The sequence below is a fragment of the Drosophila pseudoobscura genome, chromosome 4 (assembly GCF_009870125.1).
Source record: "Drosophila pseudoobscura strain MV-25-SWS-2005 chromosome 4, UCI_Dpse_MV25, whole genome shotgun sequence".
NCBI lineage: Eukaryota > Metazoa > Arthropoda > Insecta > Diptera > Drosophilidae > Drosophila > Drosophila pseudoobscura.
Window position 1 is genome coordinate 25,182,766 of NC_046681.1, and position 17,662 is coordinate 25,200,427.

The 17,662-nt window shown below is 42.5% G+C and overlaps 4 protein-coding genes and 1 long non-coding RNA gene across 6 annotated transcripts in view; 2 read left to right on the plus strand and 3 right to left on the minus strand.

The window, feature by feature from the left end:
• The window catches only part of LOC26533108 (uncharacterized), an 11,229-nt gene extending 2,994 nt beyond the window's left edge, over nt 1–8,235 (minus strand). The window contains exon 1 of one of the 2 annotated variants that reach the window (XR_004469232.1): nt 6,886–8,235. This is a non-coding gene — a long non-coding RNA (uncharacterized lncRNA). Of the gene's footprint in view, nt 1–2,419; nt 2,881–6,885 lie in introns of those variants that run through there. The other variant, XR_004469233.1, reaches the window with a different exon arrangement.
• Nucleotides 8,236–9,218: 983 nt separating this feature from the next.
• Nucleotides 9,219–10,648, minus strand: LOC6903071 (vicilin-like seed storage protein At2g18540). The gene has a single exon (XM_002132753.3). The coding sequence runs from the start codon at nt 10,549–10,551 to the stop codon at nt 9,571–9,573; it is 981 nt and encodes a 326-aa protein (XP_002132789.2). The 5' UTR covers nt 10,552–10,648; the 3' UTR covers nt 9,219–9,570.
• Nucleotides 10,649–10,837: 189 nt separating this feature from the next.
• LOC6903072 (GPN-loop GTPase 1) lies at nt 10,838–13,313 on the minus strand. Its single transcript, XM_002132754.3, has 3 exons — nt 11,969–13,313; nt 11,342–11,698; nt 10,838–11,280 (listed from the first exon to the last, which is right to left on the minus strand). The coding sequence occupies exon 1, from the start codon at nt 13,213–13,215 to the stop codon at nt 12,049–12,051; it is 1,167 nt and encodes a 388-aa protein (XP_002132790.2). The 5' UTR covers nt 13,216–13,313; the 3' UTR covers nt 10,838–11,280; nt 11,342–11,698; nt 11,969–12,048.
• Nucleotides 13,314–14,738: 1,425 nt separating this feature from the next.
• On the plus strand, nt 14,739–16,241 carry Nthl1 (Nth-like DNA glycosylase 1). The gene is made up of 4 exons (XM_002132756.3): nt 14,739–14,937; nt 14,995–15,489; nt 15,552–15,722; nt 15,782–16,241. The coding sequence occupies exons 1-4, from the start codon at nt 14,833–14,835 to the stop codon at nt 16,196–16,198; spliced, it is 1,188 nt and encodes a 395-aa protein (XP_002132792.2). The 5' UTR covers nt 14,739–14,832; the 3' UTR covers nt 16,199–16,241.
• A 40-nt stretch (nt 16,242–16,281) lies between these two features.
• RPA2 (Replication protein A2) lies at nt 16,282–17,367 on the plus strand. The gene is made up of 4 exons (XM_001356806.4): nt 16,282–16,410; nt 16,471–16,532; nt 16,594–17,153; nt 17,216–17,367. Exons 1-4 carry the CDS (start codon nt 16,398–16,400, stop codon nt 17,292–17,294), a joined length of 714 nt encoding a protein of 237 aa, XP_001356842.2. The 5' UTR covers nt 16,282–16,397; the 3' UTR covers nt 17,295–17,367.
• Nucleotides 17,368–17,662: the final 295 nt, after the last annotated feature.

The following is a 17,662-nucleotide window of genomic DNA, read 5'->3' on the forward strand; positions in this document are numbered from 1 at the left end:
GAGTACAAACAGCCCACACACTCAAAGAGTGGAAGAGGAGACCCACACACAAAGACCAACTTGAGTTGTCTTATCAGGGCTAACGATTTTGTCAAATGACAATTTCCCCAGCCACATTGAATGCCTCTTTTTCACGCCATTGACTTTTGTATGGTCCATTTAGTTGTCAATTATTTTTGATAGCCTCCGCTCGGGCAGCTGATAAGAACCTCCTCGGAGAATGGAGTGGGGCGACCAGACTTGTTTAACCAACAACAAACGAACGAAAGAAAGGAAAACAAACAGATTTGGGATTGTGGCTTGGGGATTGTGTACTGGTAGCTCCAGCTACTCGTACTCCTTCTTCCTCTCTCTCTCTATCTATCTATCTGTCTGTCTGTCTGTGCCACATTTGCATATTGAACGGCAGTTTGTCTTGAGCCTGAGCTTTTAGTTATGGCCAAACATTAAATTTAACTATTAAGCCATTTTTGGTGTCCAGCTTTGTGTGGTTCGACTTTCCAAGCGGCCACCAAACATACCACCAAACATTGTCCGTTGACAGTTGTACCTTACGAGAGTCTTTTTTTCGTCTGTGCCTTTTTTTTCTGTTTAAATTTATGAGCCAAAGACACGGGAGGACAAACATACAGACGGACAGACGGACAGAATGATTAACAAGAAGTGGAGAGGCATGGGAACTAGGAATTGGAGGAGCTAAAAGGCCAAAAACTCACTCAAAGGTGAAGTGAAATTTGCAGACATTTCAGTTGCTAACTGAATAATAAAATATGTAAATAGGTATTCACGAAATAGCTTTAAGTAGACTGTTTTTGAGAATAATCCCCTGATGATAGCTTGTAAAGTGTAGCAATATAAAGCTTTACATTTCGGGCAATCCGATACGGGAACCTCGTGAGACCTGATTGAATCGTACCATTAAAGAAATTTCAAATTACCATGAGATAAAAATCAATTTTTTTTTTGCAACTCAATCAAGAGGCTGCTGACCTATATATGACTTCCACTTATACAGATATGTACATATCCTCGTTACATATTCCCCCTTCATATTGATATTTCCCCCTGCCATTTCCATCTGTGTCTCGTTTGGGGTTCGTGCAACAATTTTCGACGAAAACAATTTTGCAGAGCCATGGATCGTATCAAAGGGGAGCAGTATACGCAGGCATGGGGGGGAAGGGGGGCTGAAGGAAAGATCAACAGAAAATGAGAAATTTTTGCAGTGCATATGCCACGCACGTAGAAACCACACCGAAAGATACAACAGTAACAGTAACAATCAGACAATCATGCACATAATCATGCCATCAATATATGGCAATTATCAATGAAATTTATAACAATCCTCGAAATGTAACGAAAACTTAACCGACCAATAAAAATTTCATTTTTCAACAAGAAAGGCAGGAAAGGAAGGCTTACCAAACGAACCGAACTTTGTGATACTCTGCAGCCATCATTCCTATGATATCGGAGTGTAGTGATTCGGATTTGATCATACGATCTAGTCATACCATTTTGGTACATATATCGTTTCACTGTTGAAGTTATTCCCGAATATATACTATGGTGGAAGATTTTCTTCCTTTCTGTTACAAAATTCTGTTTAAAATCGTATTGCTCTCTGCAAAGGGAATCGACTATAGGAGGAGTCTCACGTCAAGTCCAGTCTGTTGCTGCCTCGTGCTGTGTCCAGTTCGTCATCCTCATTCCACAGCAACATAATAATCATGATCATCATGATCATAATCATGAGCAACATTGTTGTTGTTTGGGGACTGTGCTGTGCTGTGTGCTGTGCTGCTTCGCTTCGCCTTGTGATCTGCATCATAAAAACGTGCCAGATTGATGCGTGATTGAAATGCCAATTGGTTTCCAGTTGAAGTTGGAGTTCGAATTCGAGTTCGACTTCGAGCTGGACACCAATTGTTTCGGCGTGTGTTTGTTTGAGTGTGCGTTCTTTGTACCGTTATGCCGCTGGCCTGTGTTGGCGTACCCGACACCATTTTTCCACCTTCTCCATCATCTTTTTCCCGATTACAATCAGCATTGTCATCTTAGACAATTAGAGCAAGACAATATAAGATTTCGTTTTTCGAGCATTTGACTACAAAGAAGAGGGATTATTAGGTACTGTCTAAACGGAACAAACAGCATAATATGATTATTATATTATAAAGGGTTAAAATCCAGCATGAAATTTATTTGATATGCTGTAAAGCAGGTGCTGCCTTGTTTTCCCAGTACTTAAAGCGGAGATGTAGCAGAAAGAGAACAGAACACAGCAAGAGAGAGAGTTAAATCGATCCGCTAGATAAACAGTTAGAGCTTCACCCATATCAAGAGAAGTAGCGAGAGGAAGATGGGATGGCAGGAAAGTCAGAAAGAGAGAGAGAGATTTCCGTTGACCGCTTACCGTTGGGTGATGTGTTGTTTTTGTTTTTGTCGCCATGACCATGACTTGTGGATGTACACAGTTGTTGTTTCTTGGGTCCCATGTGTGTCATGCTCTTCACAGATTTTAATTTACTGAGCTTTTCCATAAGGTTTGTAACGGATGTGGCCAAGAATGACAATCAATGTATCGATAACAGAGAATTTCGACTGCCGTTAATTTAATTAATATTTAATTATTTCTTTTATACACATTCATCAATCAACATTCCATAGGAGGGTATTCCCAGTTCGTTCTGGATGGAATTCCTATTAATATGCATTCGAGATGCCACTGTCACCGCCGCCTGATGAATGGAAGTCTGCTGGCGCCACAAACCAGAGAACTATCAAACTCCTCTTACAATCTTACCATATAGGGCAACGGCAAGCCGATCGACTCCTCCTCCGTGGAAATATCAATGCAACCTAACAGCCACAACCACAGCCACAGCCGAGGATGGACTGCCACTGCCACTGCCACTGCCTCAACAGCATCTGCCACTTGCAGCTTCTGCTTCTACTTCTGCCAGCAACTTCCTCTCTTATCTCCGACTACAAATTGACCATTTCAATTAATGAAACGCACTTAAACATTAAAGAGTCGGTTGTCTGTTGGTCGGGGGTCCTCTGGCTCTTCGTATGAGTGTGTACTCAAGTGTCGGCACTAATGAACATGGCGAATCGTTAAAAAAACAACTTCTTTCTTTCCTTTACCCTTTCCTTGGCTTATCCTCCTACTCGAGCCGCCGCCTCGTCCCGCTCACATTTGCATATTTTGTTGTCGAGATTAAGCGCGTAAATTTGTCGTTAAAAATCATGTTTGAGATCGGCAATGGAGACACACGCGATTATACACCTAGACAGGGGTGTAGACAGGATATTTTTTGTTTCATTAAGGGGGGCTTGAAATTGATTAATGCAGGAAAACTAAAAATTGTAATAAATATTTTATATTTCCTTGATGCTTAATAGCGAAAAAAAAAAAAGGTTACCCCCCCTTGGGGAGAAAGAGCAACTAGAGGCAGCTGTTGATTTTTAACAGTTTCTGTTTCTGTTTGGGTTGTGGCGTCTCTTTCCTGCGTTCGCATTTGATTGCCGGCCTCTCAATTTGATTGATGGCTGTCGCCTCACGGCGCATGCTCGGCATGTCTATGCCACAGCCGTACTGATTTACCGTTACCTGATAAGCAAAAAAAAAAAAAGAAACCGAAACCAGAGAGAAAAAAACGAGTGGCAATTACCTCAAGTGGAGCAGCATTTGGCATTTGCATAAATTGGCCTAAAACAAAAAAAAACTAGAGGATAGAAAAGCAAAAACCCAAATGAAACGAAACCAGAGAGAGAGAAAGAGTTGGGGAATGAAACCCGAGCTTTCTTCGTGACTGGCGACGTTTTCCCAGAGATCTCCGGATCATTACAGAGGTCCCAGGGGTCAGAGATGTCCAAAGCAATTTGATGTTACAATTTGTTTGGGCAACGACAAGTCAATTTGGGATCCGAAGTCCCCTCCTGGGTAGCCTAGCATGTCTAGGGGTAAGATCTTCATCGCGATGATCTTCTAAACTCAAATCAAAAGTTATTCAATGAAAAAGTTAACCATTTCCAGCTTACCATTTCGATTCGCAAATAATGATCTTGAAAAGCTTCGCTGGATATGGATATATAGTAACACTTAATCGGACCCAGATAATATGTAGTTCCGATCCATGAAGTTGGCTCTAAGACTGAATTTTTTCCCACTTTTCCACTGGAGCATGGAAATGCTCTCAATACTTTTTTTGCTTAATTAGTTTATCCACCATTATAATTTTTAATTGGCTTGGTCTCCGCCACAAACACGAAAGATGACGACGAAAAAGAGACCGTCTAGATGGAGGGAGAGAGAAAAATTTCAATTGTAATTTTATGCAACACGCAGCCGCAAAATGATTTTCACAGCAAATTATGCGGCCAACCGCAGTCGGTGCCCCCAGAGAGACATGCAACATGGATTTCCCACGCATGCCCCCAATGAATGGAAATCAAGAGAGGCACAAAAAAAAAAATGAAGAAGCAGTCTCTCTACTATATCTTCACAGTAGAGGCAAAAGCAACTTCCGCGAGTAGCCGCAGAAGAGAAGGAAAAAAAGACAACAACAAAAATTTGCGTTTTTGATTAAATCGTGGGATAGATCAAAGCCATCTTATCAAAAGTTCGCCAAGCAGGTGAACTGGTCGGGGCCTGGCCAGGCCCCAAACGTGGGATAGTATTTGAAAGATATTCCGGCCTTGATTTTCAGATCAGTTGTTTGTGGGAGAATGGGTGAGACAATGTGAAAGAATGGAGCCAGAGAATCTACATAGATGAAGATTCTCTGAAAGACAGAAGATGAAATTTCTAGATTATAGTCTAACTTTGTTATATGGCTCCCATTTTAAGGGAACTTTACTCCATATATTTCAGATTTGTACTGCGTAACGAAGGGTATCAGGTGAGTAGATTACCTTAAATCAAAGTTAAATCAAAACTAGTCACAAAAGTGAAATAAGAAGTGAAAAACTCATAAGTGTATCCACATCCCGGCACAGTTAATGGCACTGGAAGAATTCACGGGGTTTTTCAATACAACCCGTGATCTCTTAGTGGCATCTATGGTGCGGGACTCATCTCAATCAATCTCAATCGCAACCAACGTTGATAATTGTGTTAATGTGTGAACTGCATTAAATCGGTTACTCAAAAGGGAAATTTTTGTTGTTGTTTTTTTTTGTGTGTGGGAAATTAATTATTAAACCGGACTCATTAGCACCTTAAACCCTCCTCAAACCTCAGACCATCTAATTCATAAATTTTCGAATGTATGCAAGAGAGAGAGAAGAGACTTTCAAAAATAATCAATAGGAAAATAAAGGCAACGAACAAAAATGGAAGTTTACAGCATTAAAAGAAGTGAGAGGAGGAGTGGTGTGGTCTGGTCTGGGAACCTGATGGGGCACTAGGTACCGGACATGGTGGCAGCCTTGAAAAATCACCTTTCACACCGCCTAGAGTTCTCGAATCTGTTCTGTTCTTTTTTTTTATTTTTATTTTGTGCCCACAATTAGCAGTTCAATGAACCAGTCGTTCCACTGTTCCAGACCAGCGGATGGAGCCAGAGCGAGAGGAGAAAAAAGTCAGCACTGAGCACTGAGAAGAAACGAACAAAGTACCAATCTCCCGGAGAATAGCACAAAACCCATGGATAATAACCCAATGGAGCTGTTGGGCATGCCAATGCCCATGGCAAGAGACGACCAGAGAGAGAAAGAGAGAGAGAGGCAGGCCACAGAGAGAGAGAGAGGTAAAAAAGATAATTAACTTTTTTTCTTCTTTTTTCTTATTTTTCTTTTAGCACTAAGTATGCCAAAGAGGAAGCACTAACAACGACTACAACAGCAACAAATTACAACACATTACAATGGACGGGGGCCCAGGCCCTGCAAGTGTGAGAGAGTTCCTCCCCAGCCGAGGGGGAATTCCCCCCGTCTTTTACCCTTTTCCTGCTTGAATGGTTTTGTCATGCATAAATTTTGTAGTTTTGCTTAAAATTTTGCACTCTGCCAAAGCAAGAATCAAATAAATTCCTGCACAACCTTTTTTTTCTGTTTGTTGTGGGTACGAGTGCGAGTACCCTTCTGGACAAGTTCCGCCCGACTGCTCTGGAGGGAAGGCGTCTGGATGGGGGCAGATAATGATGATGCTTCCTGTTTGGCGGCGGCACATAGCACATACATACATGCCAGTGTCCGTGTATGTGTATTTATGAGACACCTTTTGCGCTGATAAGTCTGTACTCGAGTTACAATTGAAATGTGTACTTAATTAAGGGAAGGCGAGTCGATTCGGTGTCTTTTGATCTATGGTCAAGAGAGAATACTGAGAAATACAGGGCTAGGTGAGATCGAGATGTGGAAGCAATTATTCACTTAAACCTAAAATGGAAGATTGTAATTTGTAAATTCCTAAGAAGACCTTGTTGTTAAGATGGTTTTGGTTTTTCTTTCAAAGTTAAATTTGAAATATAGTATGATGCACGCAAAAACACCATCTTCCCACACAATCCGACACGATCCGATTTTATGTAAGCCAACAAATGTAACGAATATCGTAAGGTTTTCAACCTTTACCGAATTTTAATATAACATTAATGCTTTATATAACAGCAGAACACAAAAACAACTCCTGAAATATATATATTTTACCCAAAAATCTACGAGTGTGTGATATCTTTGGAACAAAACTTGGCAAAAAAGTTTCAAAACCATTAAATAAACTGGTAAAATCAAAGAAAAGGAAGGTTCATTCACTCTTTAATGACAGCTTCACCACACACGATTCAAAATATTTCCGAATAATGTATTTTCGGCTGATTACTTTGATAACCAATTCTAATTTGAAGAAACAAAGTAAACCATGTCCATACTCACGTGCTACCAAGTAAGTTAAGGATAAAGATGTCCGATATGTAATGGCATATTTAGGGGCCAACCAATCACATCCATTGTTTTAATATTATGCTGGTTTGTCGGGGAAAATCCCACAGATGGTAGGCAATACAAATTGATTGGCGGCAAATGGTTAAAATTTTTGCATAATTCAATGCGCACGCGTTTTGGTTTTAGTTTCGGCAATTTTCCTATTTCCCGCGGCCACAGCTGGAACCAGAGAGACACAGGAATGGCCCCTAGACATTGTCCGGTCCGGTCGCGCAACATGGTGCACCACCAGACATCCAACAAGTTTCTGGTCTTGGGCCTGGGCCTGGGTCTGGGTCTGGGCCTGCTGCTCCGATTTGAAATCATTAAATGGACGACAGGCGAGATCGAAATTGCCGGCAGTGCCAAAGTTGCCGCCTGGCCTGCTGTTGTTGCTGTCCGTTCCCGGTGTCGCAGAGGGTTGTTGGGGAAATTTGAAAATTACCTTTAATCAGAGCGAAAATGAGATGGCTAATTTGCATTTGCCGGAATTGGCTGGAAAATGTTGCATGGACTGTGGGAATGGCCGCAATCCTGTCATTTGGTCAGTGGGAAAACGTGGCCCAAACTCGGTTTGGTTTTCTATTTTTTTTTTTTGTCCATTGGCGTGGGTGGGCACTGGCCACAGCACTGGCTGGAACGACAGCAGCTGTGCGTTGGAATGTGATCAACCCCTGCCTGACTGGACTGCCTCTCGAGTGCCTGATGGGAACTGGACCTGGTTCACATAAGGAAAAGAGATGCAGCCACACGTCTCGCTCTTCTGTTGTTCTCTGGCGCTTTTTGATCTATGAGCTGCGATTACGAGGCGCAGCTAAAAGCTGTACAGATAAAGCACAGTTGAACAGTTGATCCCCAAGTGAGGCAGCTGCTGCCGCCAGCAGTTGCAAATGATGATGAGGCATGCCACCAGCAGCAACAGCAACAGCAACAACGAATGCAACAGCAACATAGATCAGACCGGGAGACCATGACAAGCGACAAGTTGTCGTTAGGCCCAAAATTAGATGCATTTTGTATGCCAAACAGAGAGAGAGGCTACGGAGCACACAGCCAGAATCGGAGCTTGAGAGAGGGAGAGGGAGAGCACCACTCTACAGGCGGTGGCTCAGAAAATTGCATAGCTAAGTGCAGCAACAAGAGAGCGTGCAACAGCTATGGGCCTAGGGTAAACATTTGGCGACGCATCAGTGCAGCTGGAAAAGATACCTGCTACAAAAAAAAAGCGGAAAGAAAGAAAGGCTAGCTTTGGAGCCACAGCTATAGATACCCTTGCAGATTCATCGCTTCAATGGCAACTGTTGTTTTTATATACAATAGTGGGAAAAGGATACATGAATCATGGTTTGATACTGTGCACAGTGTGATTCCTAACTGTTAACACGAATTAGTGTGTGATATAGTGATCTGCAAGGCCTACTTTTTCCGCCCTATTATTTTTAATGACAATGATTCCTTCTCTGCCCTTCAAAAATCTGCTCAAAGTCAAAATACTCTTCGCTAGGGTAGAATATATAGCCCCAAGCTATACCTGTGCAACCTATACCTACCTATACTGTGCAAATATTTTAGCAGCAATTTTCAGCTTAAATGCCTGCAAAACGAGATGCCCAACAGCTTTTGGCGGTGGCCAGAGGCTTTTCTTTGGTTTATTTCCCTTCTTCAGCGCTATTCATTTGGAAAGAGCTCTTCTTTGGGGCTATTATACATACATATATACACTGGAAAGCTAATTGCGTACATCCACATATTGTTTATAGTAGAGGATGATAGCAGAATGAAACTATTTTAGACATTTTAAAGTGGAATTTAGACAAAATCGAATCGATATAGCGGTTTCCGTCCGTAAATTTTTAACTGAGATTGATCATAAATCTATTTCTAGTGCTCTTTAATTATAAATGTGATTTACACTAGCTAAGATAAACTGATTTTTGTATTACACTCCAATTAAAAGAGATATACGAAACAGAATTGAGTACAGATCCGCTCTTTCTCACTCTCTACTATATTGGGTTCGGGGAATTTCCTAGCGTTAATTAGAGAGCGCGGTACACGTGATAACAATGACTCTTCATATCGGTTCACAGAGATCAACGCAAAAGTAATTCCTAAGCTTCCCCTTCCCATACTGGAATGAATGAATGTATGGCGTCACAGAACTCTCGCCACACTACCCCTAAGGCGGCTTTGCTCTGGGCGTTGGATTTGTCCCTGAAATTGTGCAGCAACCCCGTCCCCGTTTTGGGGTTTCCGTTATACCCAGCTGTGAGAAATCGAATCGATTGATTTTATGCGAATTTATTAACAATTCAAATTGCCAGTGGAAGTTGAAACTCAAGGCGGATTAATGACGAAAGAATACGTTTGATGGGTGCTTCTCAAACTGTATAGGTGTTGAGCCTGATTAAGCGGAGACCCCAACCAGTGTGGAGAGTTTTCGGTGGTTCTTGTCTTTACTGAATGTACTGATGATCGCCATTATATGTATGTAAATCCGTACCACTTCTAACGTTTATACCGAATTTTTTTTATCGTTTGAGTTATCTAGAAGTCGGCATTATTGAAACCATGAATTTTGAGACACAATTACAGAATGTGTGGAATTTGATTGTTTTTTGTTTGCTTTTTTTATATTTATGTCTTGTTTTTGTTGCTCCCATCTGTTCCACAAGGGGGCTTATCCTCATTTTCGTTTTTAGCTTCATCTTCTTTTTTCTTATGCTCCGCCTCACATTTCATCTTCAATTCCTCTTGCTCTTTCTTCTGTTTTTCTTCCTTGCATTTTTCCTTGTTATTCTTTTCTTCCACTTCACATTTAGGTTTTAACTCCTCGTCTTTTTTCTTCTTTTGCTCCGCCTCACATTTCATCTGCAATTCCTCTTGCTCTTTCTTTTGTTCTTCTTCAGCGCATTTTTCCATTTTCTGCTTTTCTTCTGCTTCGCACTTAGCCGTCTGGCTATTCTCTTTCCCTTGATTCTTCTCCACCAGTTGTGCCTGGAGGGACTTATCGCACCACTCTCTGAGCTGTTCATCTGTCATCTCTAGCAATGCATTGACCTTCACAGCTTTTGTTTTTTCCGCTTTCTTTTCGCACCGTTGCTTCTCTTCCTGCTCCTTGCAGAGTTCCTCCTGCTTTTTCTTAGCCCTCTGTTCGGCTTCTTCCAGCTCCTTGGCCTGTTGTGCGATTATCTTATCGCACTCCGCTTCCAGTTTCTTCATGTTCTCCATACTGACGTAATCGCACTCCTCCTCCTCATCTTCTTCAATTGTGTCGTGTACTCCCCCTTTGAGTCGGCGGTCGTCTCGCATCTCCAAGGCATGGTTCTGCAGCTCAGCAAAAGAGAATCGATGGTAGCCAAAATATTGGCCATTCTTGTATTCTAAACCTCTCCCTGCTCCTGGTCCCAGCTGTTCATCAGGTCCACAAAACTGACGAAAGGCTGCTGGTCTCACATAGTCCGGCACTTTAATACCATCATGATCGATACTCGTCGGCTCGTAACCCTCATCTGGGGGATCCTTAGGTGGACGTTTGGTATTTGAGAGTTTGCTACTCATCTTCGCCTTGTCGCTAAACTGGCGACGGAGCTGAGGACGAGAGAAAAACTTGTACATGTTTACGTGCTTTTCTGATCTGATTTGGAAAATATATGAGGGTGCAACTATCTTTTGAATGAATTTACTAAGGCTACTTCATATTCAACAAATATTATTTTTACGTTTGATAGATATCGTCAGAAAATATCTCTATTAAATTGGGCACTACTGTACTATACTGTATAGTAAGTATACTGTATGGCTAGTGGTAAAACATAATACTAATAATAACAAAAGTTGAATCAATCAATCAAGCAATTGGTTTTCGAAAATCCAGTTTTCAGTTTAATAGAGCTGTTGCGTGTATTGTTTCAAAATTTTATTATTTGCCTAGATTTCTGGTCGCTACTTTTGTTGACTACCATTTTGAACTTTACAGAATTACTAATTTTTGGCTTTCTTCTTCGACTGTTCCGCAGCCAAACGCGTTGTGGCCTCGTGTAAATCGTATAGAGAGTAGGAGTGATATTTGTAGTCATAGCTTTTCTGTTTCTCGTCCTGATGCTTGACAGTTTTCTTTAGACGCACACCTTTCCCAGCCGTCACGGGCTGGAGGCATTTTGGATCTATATAGTCAGGCAGCTGCACTGTAGCGGTATCTTCCTCCACCTGCGGTACCTCAATTGAGTTGCATTCGGGTTCCCGTAGAGCTCGGAGTATGGGACCCTTAAAAATATACTTCTGATGAACGAGACGGCGCCCGAAGGTCAACAGCGTCTTGGGCAACATTATAATTTGCTTAAATATCTAGGAAATGGGGAATTTTTATCGAAGCGGAAAAAATAAATATGCTTTTTCCATCTTTTACCAATTTGCCGGTTTAGTTGATCTGGGGTTTTTGTGACAAGCGTATATATTTTACCATTTTTTCGGTCAAGTTTTATTCAAGGCAAACTGTTTTCCAAGAAACTGAATAAGTTTCATATAAAAGAAATCGCAGGAATCAAGAATACGATACTTGGTTTAGGTCATCTCCGACTGCGTCCTGGGGCATGTTTGCGTTTCCTCCCAAGCGGGAGAACGCATCTTGTTCCTCAATGTCAGCATCTCATTTATGTGACAGAACCGCGTGATCCTAGAGGCGGTGTCGGTTGAAAAAATTAAAAATGACGAGGAGCTGGTGGCTGGTGCTGTTGACGAGCAGAAGTTCAGCAATGGCGACATACTAAAAATAGTGGAAATTTCCAATGAACCCATGAACGAAATTTAATATTTCAACCGCAAATAGTTAGGAGAAATAATAAATAAATTCATGTGGGGTATATGTAGGTACAAGACAAGATATGGAAACAGATTCTTTAGAAGACGGCTTTACGAGCTCAAGACATTCAATAAATAAGAGAATTCAAGCCTGCTGAAAGTTAAAGTAAATCGATTTGGATCCACTATGTTTTATCATTCTTTACATAGAATATATTATATTATATTATCTCACCTCCAGTTTGGGGGTCACTTCGGAACAACAAGTTATGGTTAAGTCCTACAAAATATTTATATTCAACTCTGCATATCACGTTAAGGCTTTTGCTGCTCCTGAATGAATTTGTTGCGCTTGGTTTTCTGGGCCGTCAGGTGACTCTGGACAAATGTCTGAAAGTTCTGCTCTTCGGTGTTGCCCTTGGCATCAGTCTCCATATCATCCTCGAACTCTTCAGAATCCATTTGCTGCGGCACAAGGCCAGGGGCCATCAGGAACATGTTGTTGCCAGAGTAAGGAGGAGGATCTTTGAGGTCCAGGCCCATGGGAACTGCAGTACCCGAATCTTCAACCGTGGAAGGTGGCTGTAGCGTGGCTTGCTGCTCGGCAAGGCGCTCCTTTCGCATCTTCTCGTACACGGGCTTGTAGTCCTTCTCGTATTCCGTCACGCAGTCGAGGACATGCTTTATGAGCTGGGCAAAGCCGACGCCTGTCTTGGCCGAGACACCGCAGGTGACCAGGTTCTCGTAGAAGGTGTCCAGAGTGAGGGACATGGTGCGTGTGAGGTTGTTCACGAAACTCTGCTCCTGCTCGAGGGCATCCTGGTAGGCCTCAAAGTCCGTCATCCATTCCTGAACAAAGCTGCAGTCCTTAAGGTCAATCTTATTCAAGGCCACAAGAAAGGGCAGCCGGGTCTTGTAGAGAATAGAGCAGGCGTAGAGCATGTTGGACATGAAGGTGGTGGGACAGGCGGAGCGTACCACATCCATAACATACACAATGATGGTGGGGAACATGGTAGCCAAGCCTTCGGTAATGATGTTGCCCGAGGCCGACCAGGTGAAAACTTCAATCTGGCCAGGTGTGTCGATGATGCACCACTTGTGGCCACGCTGCCCGGCCCGACGCACCAGCTCTGCGAATTTGGCCATCTTGGTGGTAAACATGTTTAGGGCCGTCACTATACCGCCATTGGGTCCCAGTTGATATTGCTTCATAACCTCCTTGTAGTTTACTGTGTCGCGGATGTCGATGTGCGTCGCATACGGCACCTCGCGGCATGCGGGGTCCAGGTTGACTACATACGGGTTGAACTTTTCCTGGGCGTGCTGGATGAGGCTGCGCGTGAAAGTCGTCTTGCCGGAACCAGCCATGCCCAGCACAATAATGCAGACGGGCGAGTCCTGGATGCCTTCGCTCAGCGAAAGGGCCTCCAGTGAAATGTTCTCCATGCTGAGCTCACTGCTAGCTGGTTTGGCAGCCATATTCGTGGCTTTTTATTTCGTATTTCACCGAAATTGAGGAAACAAAACAAAACGTGCGCTCTATAGGGATCAGTGTGGCCGCGGGCTTATCGCTAAAATATACCGCCCGACCCTCAGAAATATACCAAAATATACCGTCTCATTTTAAAAATATACCATGAATATACTGACGAATCCAAGTTATATTATACATATTCCTCTATTTTGATATTCCTTGGAATATTACTAGCTTTTTAAATCTCTTAGCCCTGCCCACATGATTTTCTCCGACTAATGAACCTATTTACTACTTGACTGGGTTTTTTTAAATACTTGGTTTTATTGGATTTTACGTAAAAAAAGGTTTTAACGAAAATGGTCATACAAAAAAAAACGAAAGTGGATAGTCGTTCAATGGACTTGAGTGTATAGAATATGCTATTCCACCGAGTGGGATAATCACTTTGTAGGCTGGACTTTAGATTAACATTTTCCAGTAATATTTTCAGGTATTTAACGAGTTCCGTCGCTTGCAGCTTCATATCTTCCAGTTCCTTGACATCTCTGAATGATTTCTCCACAACGTTATTCAATAAATGATTGATGCAATAAATGTGATCAAAGTGTTTGAATGCAGAATACACTTCCGAACTACGATCCGTCACAATGATGGGTCCAGCCAAATCGAGATTAAAGTCATGTAGGCAGTCCTCCACTTCCTTCTGAATTTGTTGGTCTGCGATTGTTACACATATGTAAATATATTCAAATTGCCTGACTTTAATACTCGTAAATACCTGTAAACGACTCTCCGTCCATCGAACGCATGGCCAACAGTCGGTTGAAGAGTTTGTGCTCGTGTATATAGTGTATACTCACCCTAATGTAGGACCGCTTTAAGAACATGTCAGTCCATATATCAGACGTAATACTGAAGCCCTGTTCTTTGATCTGAGCCAGTTCTCCTTTAATTGTGGAAAGCACTTGTCCAAATGACTCCGAAGCGACCTGGGCGACTGATGTCGGATGCGGCAGGCTCTCCATTATGTCAATGTTAGGTCCATATCGAGACGAGGCTTTAAGAAACACACGCAACAGATCATGCAAGCCTTCAACGGCAAATATATCAAATGAGTGGCAGCTCTTGATGCACCACTTTGTCACCGCAAGTGTTATGCTGATCCATGCTGATGGCATCTATCACAGGACTCTTTTCTGTATTGATGATTGAATCTCCAGCAGATTTTTGTGCATTAATGAATGACTAAATCTACTGTAGGTTTTTGTGCTGTATGGCTGATTGAATCTACTTTCGATTTTTGTGTTTTTTTGCTTTTTTCATTTGCCGAAGAGGTTTGTGTTGCCTTCTGCTCTCTCCTGGTCGATATTATGTATCGCTTAGAACTGATCATCCAAGTTTTCCTGCACCGCTCTTTCTCGTTCTGTTCGTTCAATTGGAACCTTTCTATTAAACCTATTTCACTTTGAAAACATCAACAAGACAATCAAGGAGTGTGACCAGATTGCAATTTAAAACTGTTTACATACATACATATATCCTTCTCACTCTCACTACATGCTTTTTTATAAACAAAAATCAAAGTGAACATAAAAAAACCCGCACAAGTCTCACGCAATATGGCCAAAAATGTCAAGAAACTCACATTGGCCAGCAAATTGGCCAGACAGGGTGCCGTAATTTCGCCAAAAACAATAACTAAGAGGGAAAATGGCAGTGTGGGGGTAAGTGCGGAGATTTTGAATTGAAATCGAAGTCAAGACGTATTTTATCGTCCACAGGATATTGAGGATCTGGTAGGAGGTGCCGCACCGTCCACTGGTCCCCTATATTTTTCTCCCATAAAAACACGAAAGCAGCGCTTACTAAATGGCGAGGCCATTAGAAAAACTTCCACCAAGGAGGAGATTTTGACTCCTCGAGTGCCCCAAAAGAAAAAGCGTTCATTTGTGGATAATAACAAGATTGTCGCTTTGGCTTCGGGTGGGGCAGAAACGCCTTCAATTAAGACCGAAGCTCCAATAAAGAAGGATACAAAGCCAAGGATCAAGAAAGAAGTTGAACCAAGGAAACAGAAGAAAGTAGAAGAGCAGGTCAAGATGATTGAACCACAGCAAAAGAATGAAATTGATCCTCTGGTAAACCAAGAAGTTGTGTCGCCCCAGTCCATGTGGTATCGTCAGTTGGAGAACATTCGTTCCATGCGGAGTCTAAATGCTGCCCCTGTTGACACAATGGGCTGTCATCAATGTGCCGACACAACTGCTGATTTTAAAGTACATATCACATATGTACATCTTCTACCTCACACTTCTGTATCATCCTTTCGCCTTGACAGACACAACGATTCCAGAAATTGGTGGCTTTGATGCTTTCCAGTCAGACGAAAGATCAAACTACCTACGAGGCAATGAATCGCCTGAAGGCGCGCACACTTACCCCCGACAGCTTGAAAGACATGCCAATTGGTGAACTGGAGACCCTTTTACATCCCGTGTCCTTCTATAAGGTAGATTCTTTCCTATAGCGCATTGGAAGATCTCTATCATTTAAGAAAAACCATTTCAGAACAAGGCCAAGTACCTTAAGCAAACCACACAGATACTGATCGACAAGTACGATTCGGATATTCCCAACAATGCCAAGGAGCTGATAGCCCTGCCCGGCGTTGGACCCAAAATGGCCCACATCTGCATGGCCGTTGCCTGGGACAAGCTGACTGGAATCGGCGTCGATGTCCATGTCCATCGTATATCCAACCGCCTGGGCTGGCTACCACGTCCCACCAAGGAGCCGGAGCAAACCCGTGTTGCTCTAGAGAGCTGGTTACCCTCCACTCTCTGGGCGGAGGTCAATCATTTGTTTGTGGGATTCGGTCAAACAGTTTGTACGCCATTGAAGCCCAACTGTGGTCAATGCTTGAACAAAGATATTTGTCCATCTGCAAAAGTGGGGGTCACTCCCACAAAGAAAAAGGATAGGTAGAAAGGAGAATAAAAAAATCTAGTATCAAACAGTATTTCTTTAATACGCGCGTTTTTCCTCTTGTCGGCTTATATGAAAAAATAACTATTTCTCTAGTCTCGACACTCGGTCACACTATTGCAGTGCATTTTGGCGCATTTTGTTGTTTACGGAACCCTCACTTCTGAAATTATTAGAAAACTATTAACACCTGAGCAAAATGAATGATTCGTGTAAGTTAAATACTATCCATTAAGGAAATAAAAGAACTTAAGGTTTATTTCATATTTTAGTTGGTGATTTCAATGCCACACAGACGGCACCGGCGGGCGCCGCCAGCAATCAAAAAGGAGAGGTGAGTGAATTTTAGCACAATTAATTAGAATCCGTGTATTAATGTGCCTCAAATCTCTTAGGGAATTGTGCCTTTGTTTATAAAGCAGATTGTGGATGCACCCGAAGGGAATATTGAGCTATTCGGCATGCAATTTGGCATGGCGTGTCTGGTGGCAATCGTTCGGAATGTGGAGACCTCTTCCACCAAGATAACCTATACGCTAGAGGACCACAGTGGTCGGATCGATGCCCACTACTGGCTGGAGGAGGGCGACGCCCTCAAGGCACCGGAAGTGATGCTAAACAACTACGTCAAGGTCTATGGCACCACACGCTCGCAGGCGGGCCAGAAATCGCTGATGGTATTCAAGCTGCTGCCCGTCCTGGATCCCAATGAGGTGTGCACCCACCTACTTGAGGCTCTGAATGCCCGCTACAAGGCGGAGGATTACCAGAACAAGGGCGGTTCGTCTGCCATGGTCCCTGATTTCACCGCCTCTCAGAGCACGGCTATTGTGAATGGGCTGGATCCCAAGCAGCAGGCGGTGTTCCAGGCCATCAAGAGCAACATGTCCGAGGAGGGAATCAATCGAAAGGAGCTGAAGGCCAAGTTTTCCCACATCAGTGATTCCGAATTGACGTAAGCAAACATTTTCTGCGCATTTCCTTGATGTTTTTTCTAAGTATTTTGGTAATTTTTAGCAACATTTTGGACTTTATGATTTCGGAGGGCCATATCTACTCGAGCATAGATGCTGATCATTTTATTTGCACCATGTAAAATGTTTTGGTTCAACAATATCCACTAACTTTATAATTAATCGAATAAATGTATTAAGTTTCCAGAAAAGCAAGCGTTCCCTATTGTTGCTATTTTTCAGCATATTACTTTTATCCATATTACCAATAATGCTTATGCGGTTTGGTTTGGTTTGTAATGGATCGGAAGAAGAGATAAGTGTGGAGATGTCTTAGCGCCCAACATTTAACCGTACCTCTAGCACTCAGGGATATAGTTATAGATAACGGTATTGCGTTCAGAGCAGATCATCATCTACTCTAGTCCTGACCCCCTTGATGTACATACTTCTTATGATTTGCATTTGTTACTGTGTTGCGATGCAACATTGTCAGCTTGAGTCCGATTTG

Bases quoted from the DNA above. Each gene is read 5' to 3' on its own strand.
- LOC6903071 (XM_002132753.3), bottom strand. From the start codon at position 10,551: ATGTACAAGTTTTTCTCTCGTCCTCAGCTCCGTCGCCAGTTTAGCGAC.
- LOC6903072 (XM_002132754.3), bottom strand. From the start codon at position 13,215: ATGGCTGCCAAACCAGCTAGCAGTGAGCTCAGCATGGAGAACATTTCA.
- Nthl1 (XM_002132756.3), top strand. From the start codon at position 14,833: ATGGCCAAAAATGTCAAGAAACTCACATTGGCCAGCAAATTGGCCAGA. The intron at 15,490-15,551 runs GTACATATCACA...TCGCCTTGACAG, and splicing joins ACACAACTGCTGATTTTAAA to ACACAACGATTCCAGAAATT. The intron at 15,723-15,781 runs GTAGATTCTTTC...AAACCATTTCAG, and splicing joins ATCCCGTGTCCTTCTATAAG to AACAAGGCCAAGTACCTTAA.
- RPA2 (XM_001356806.4), top strand. The intron at 16,533-16,593 runs GTGAGTGAATTT...CAAATCTCTTAG, and splicing joins CCAGCAATCAAAAAGGAGAG to GGAATTGTGCCTTTGTTTAT. The intron at 17,154-17,215 runs GTAAGCAAACAT...GGTAATTTTTAG, and splicing joins ATCAGTGATTCCGAATTGAC to CAACATTTTGGACTTTATGA.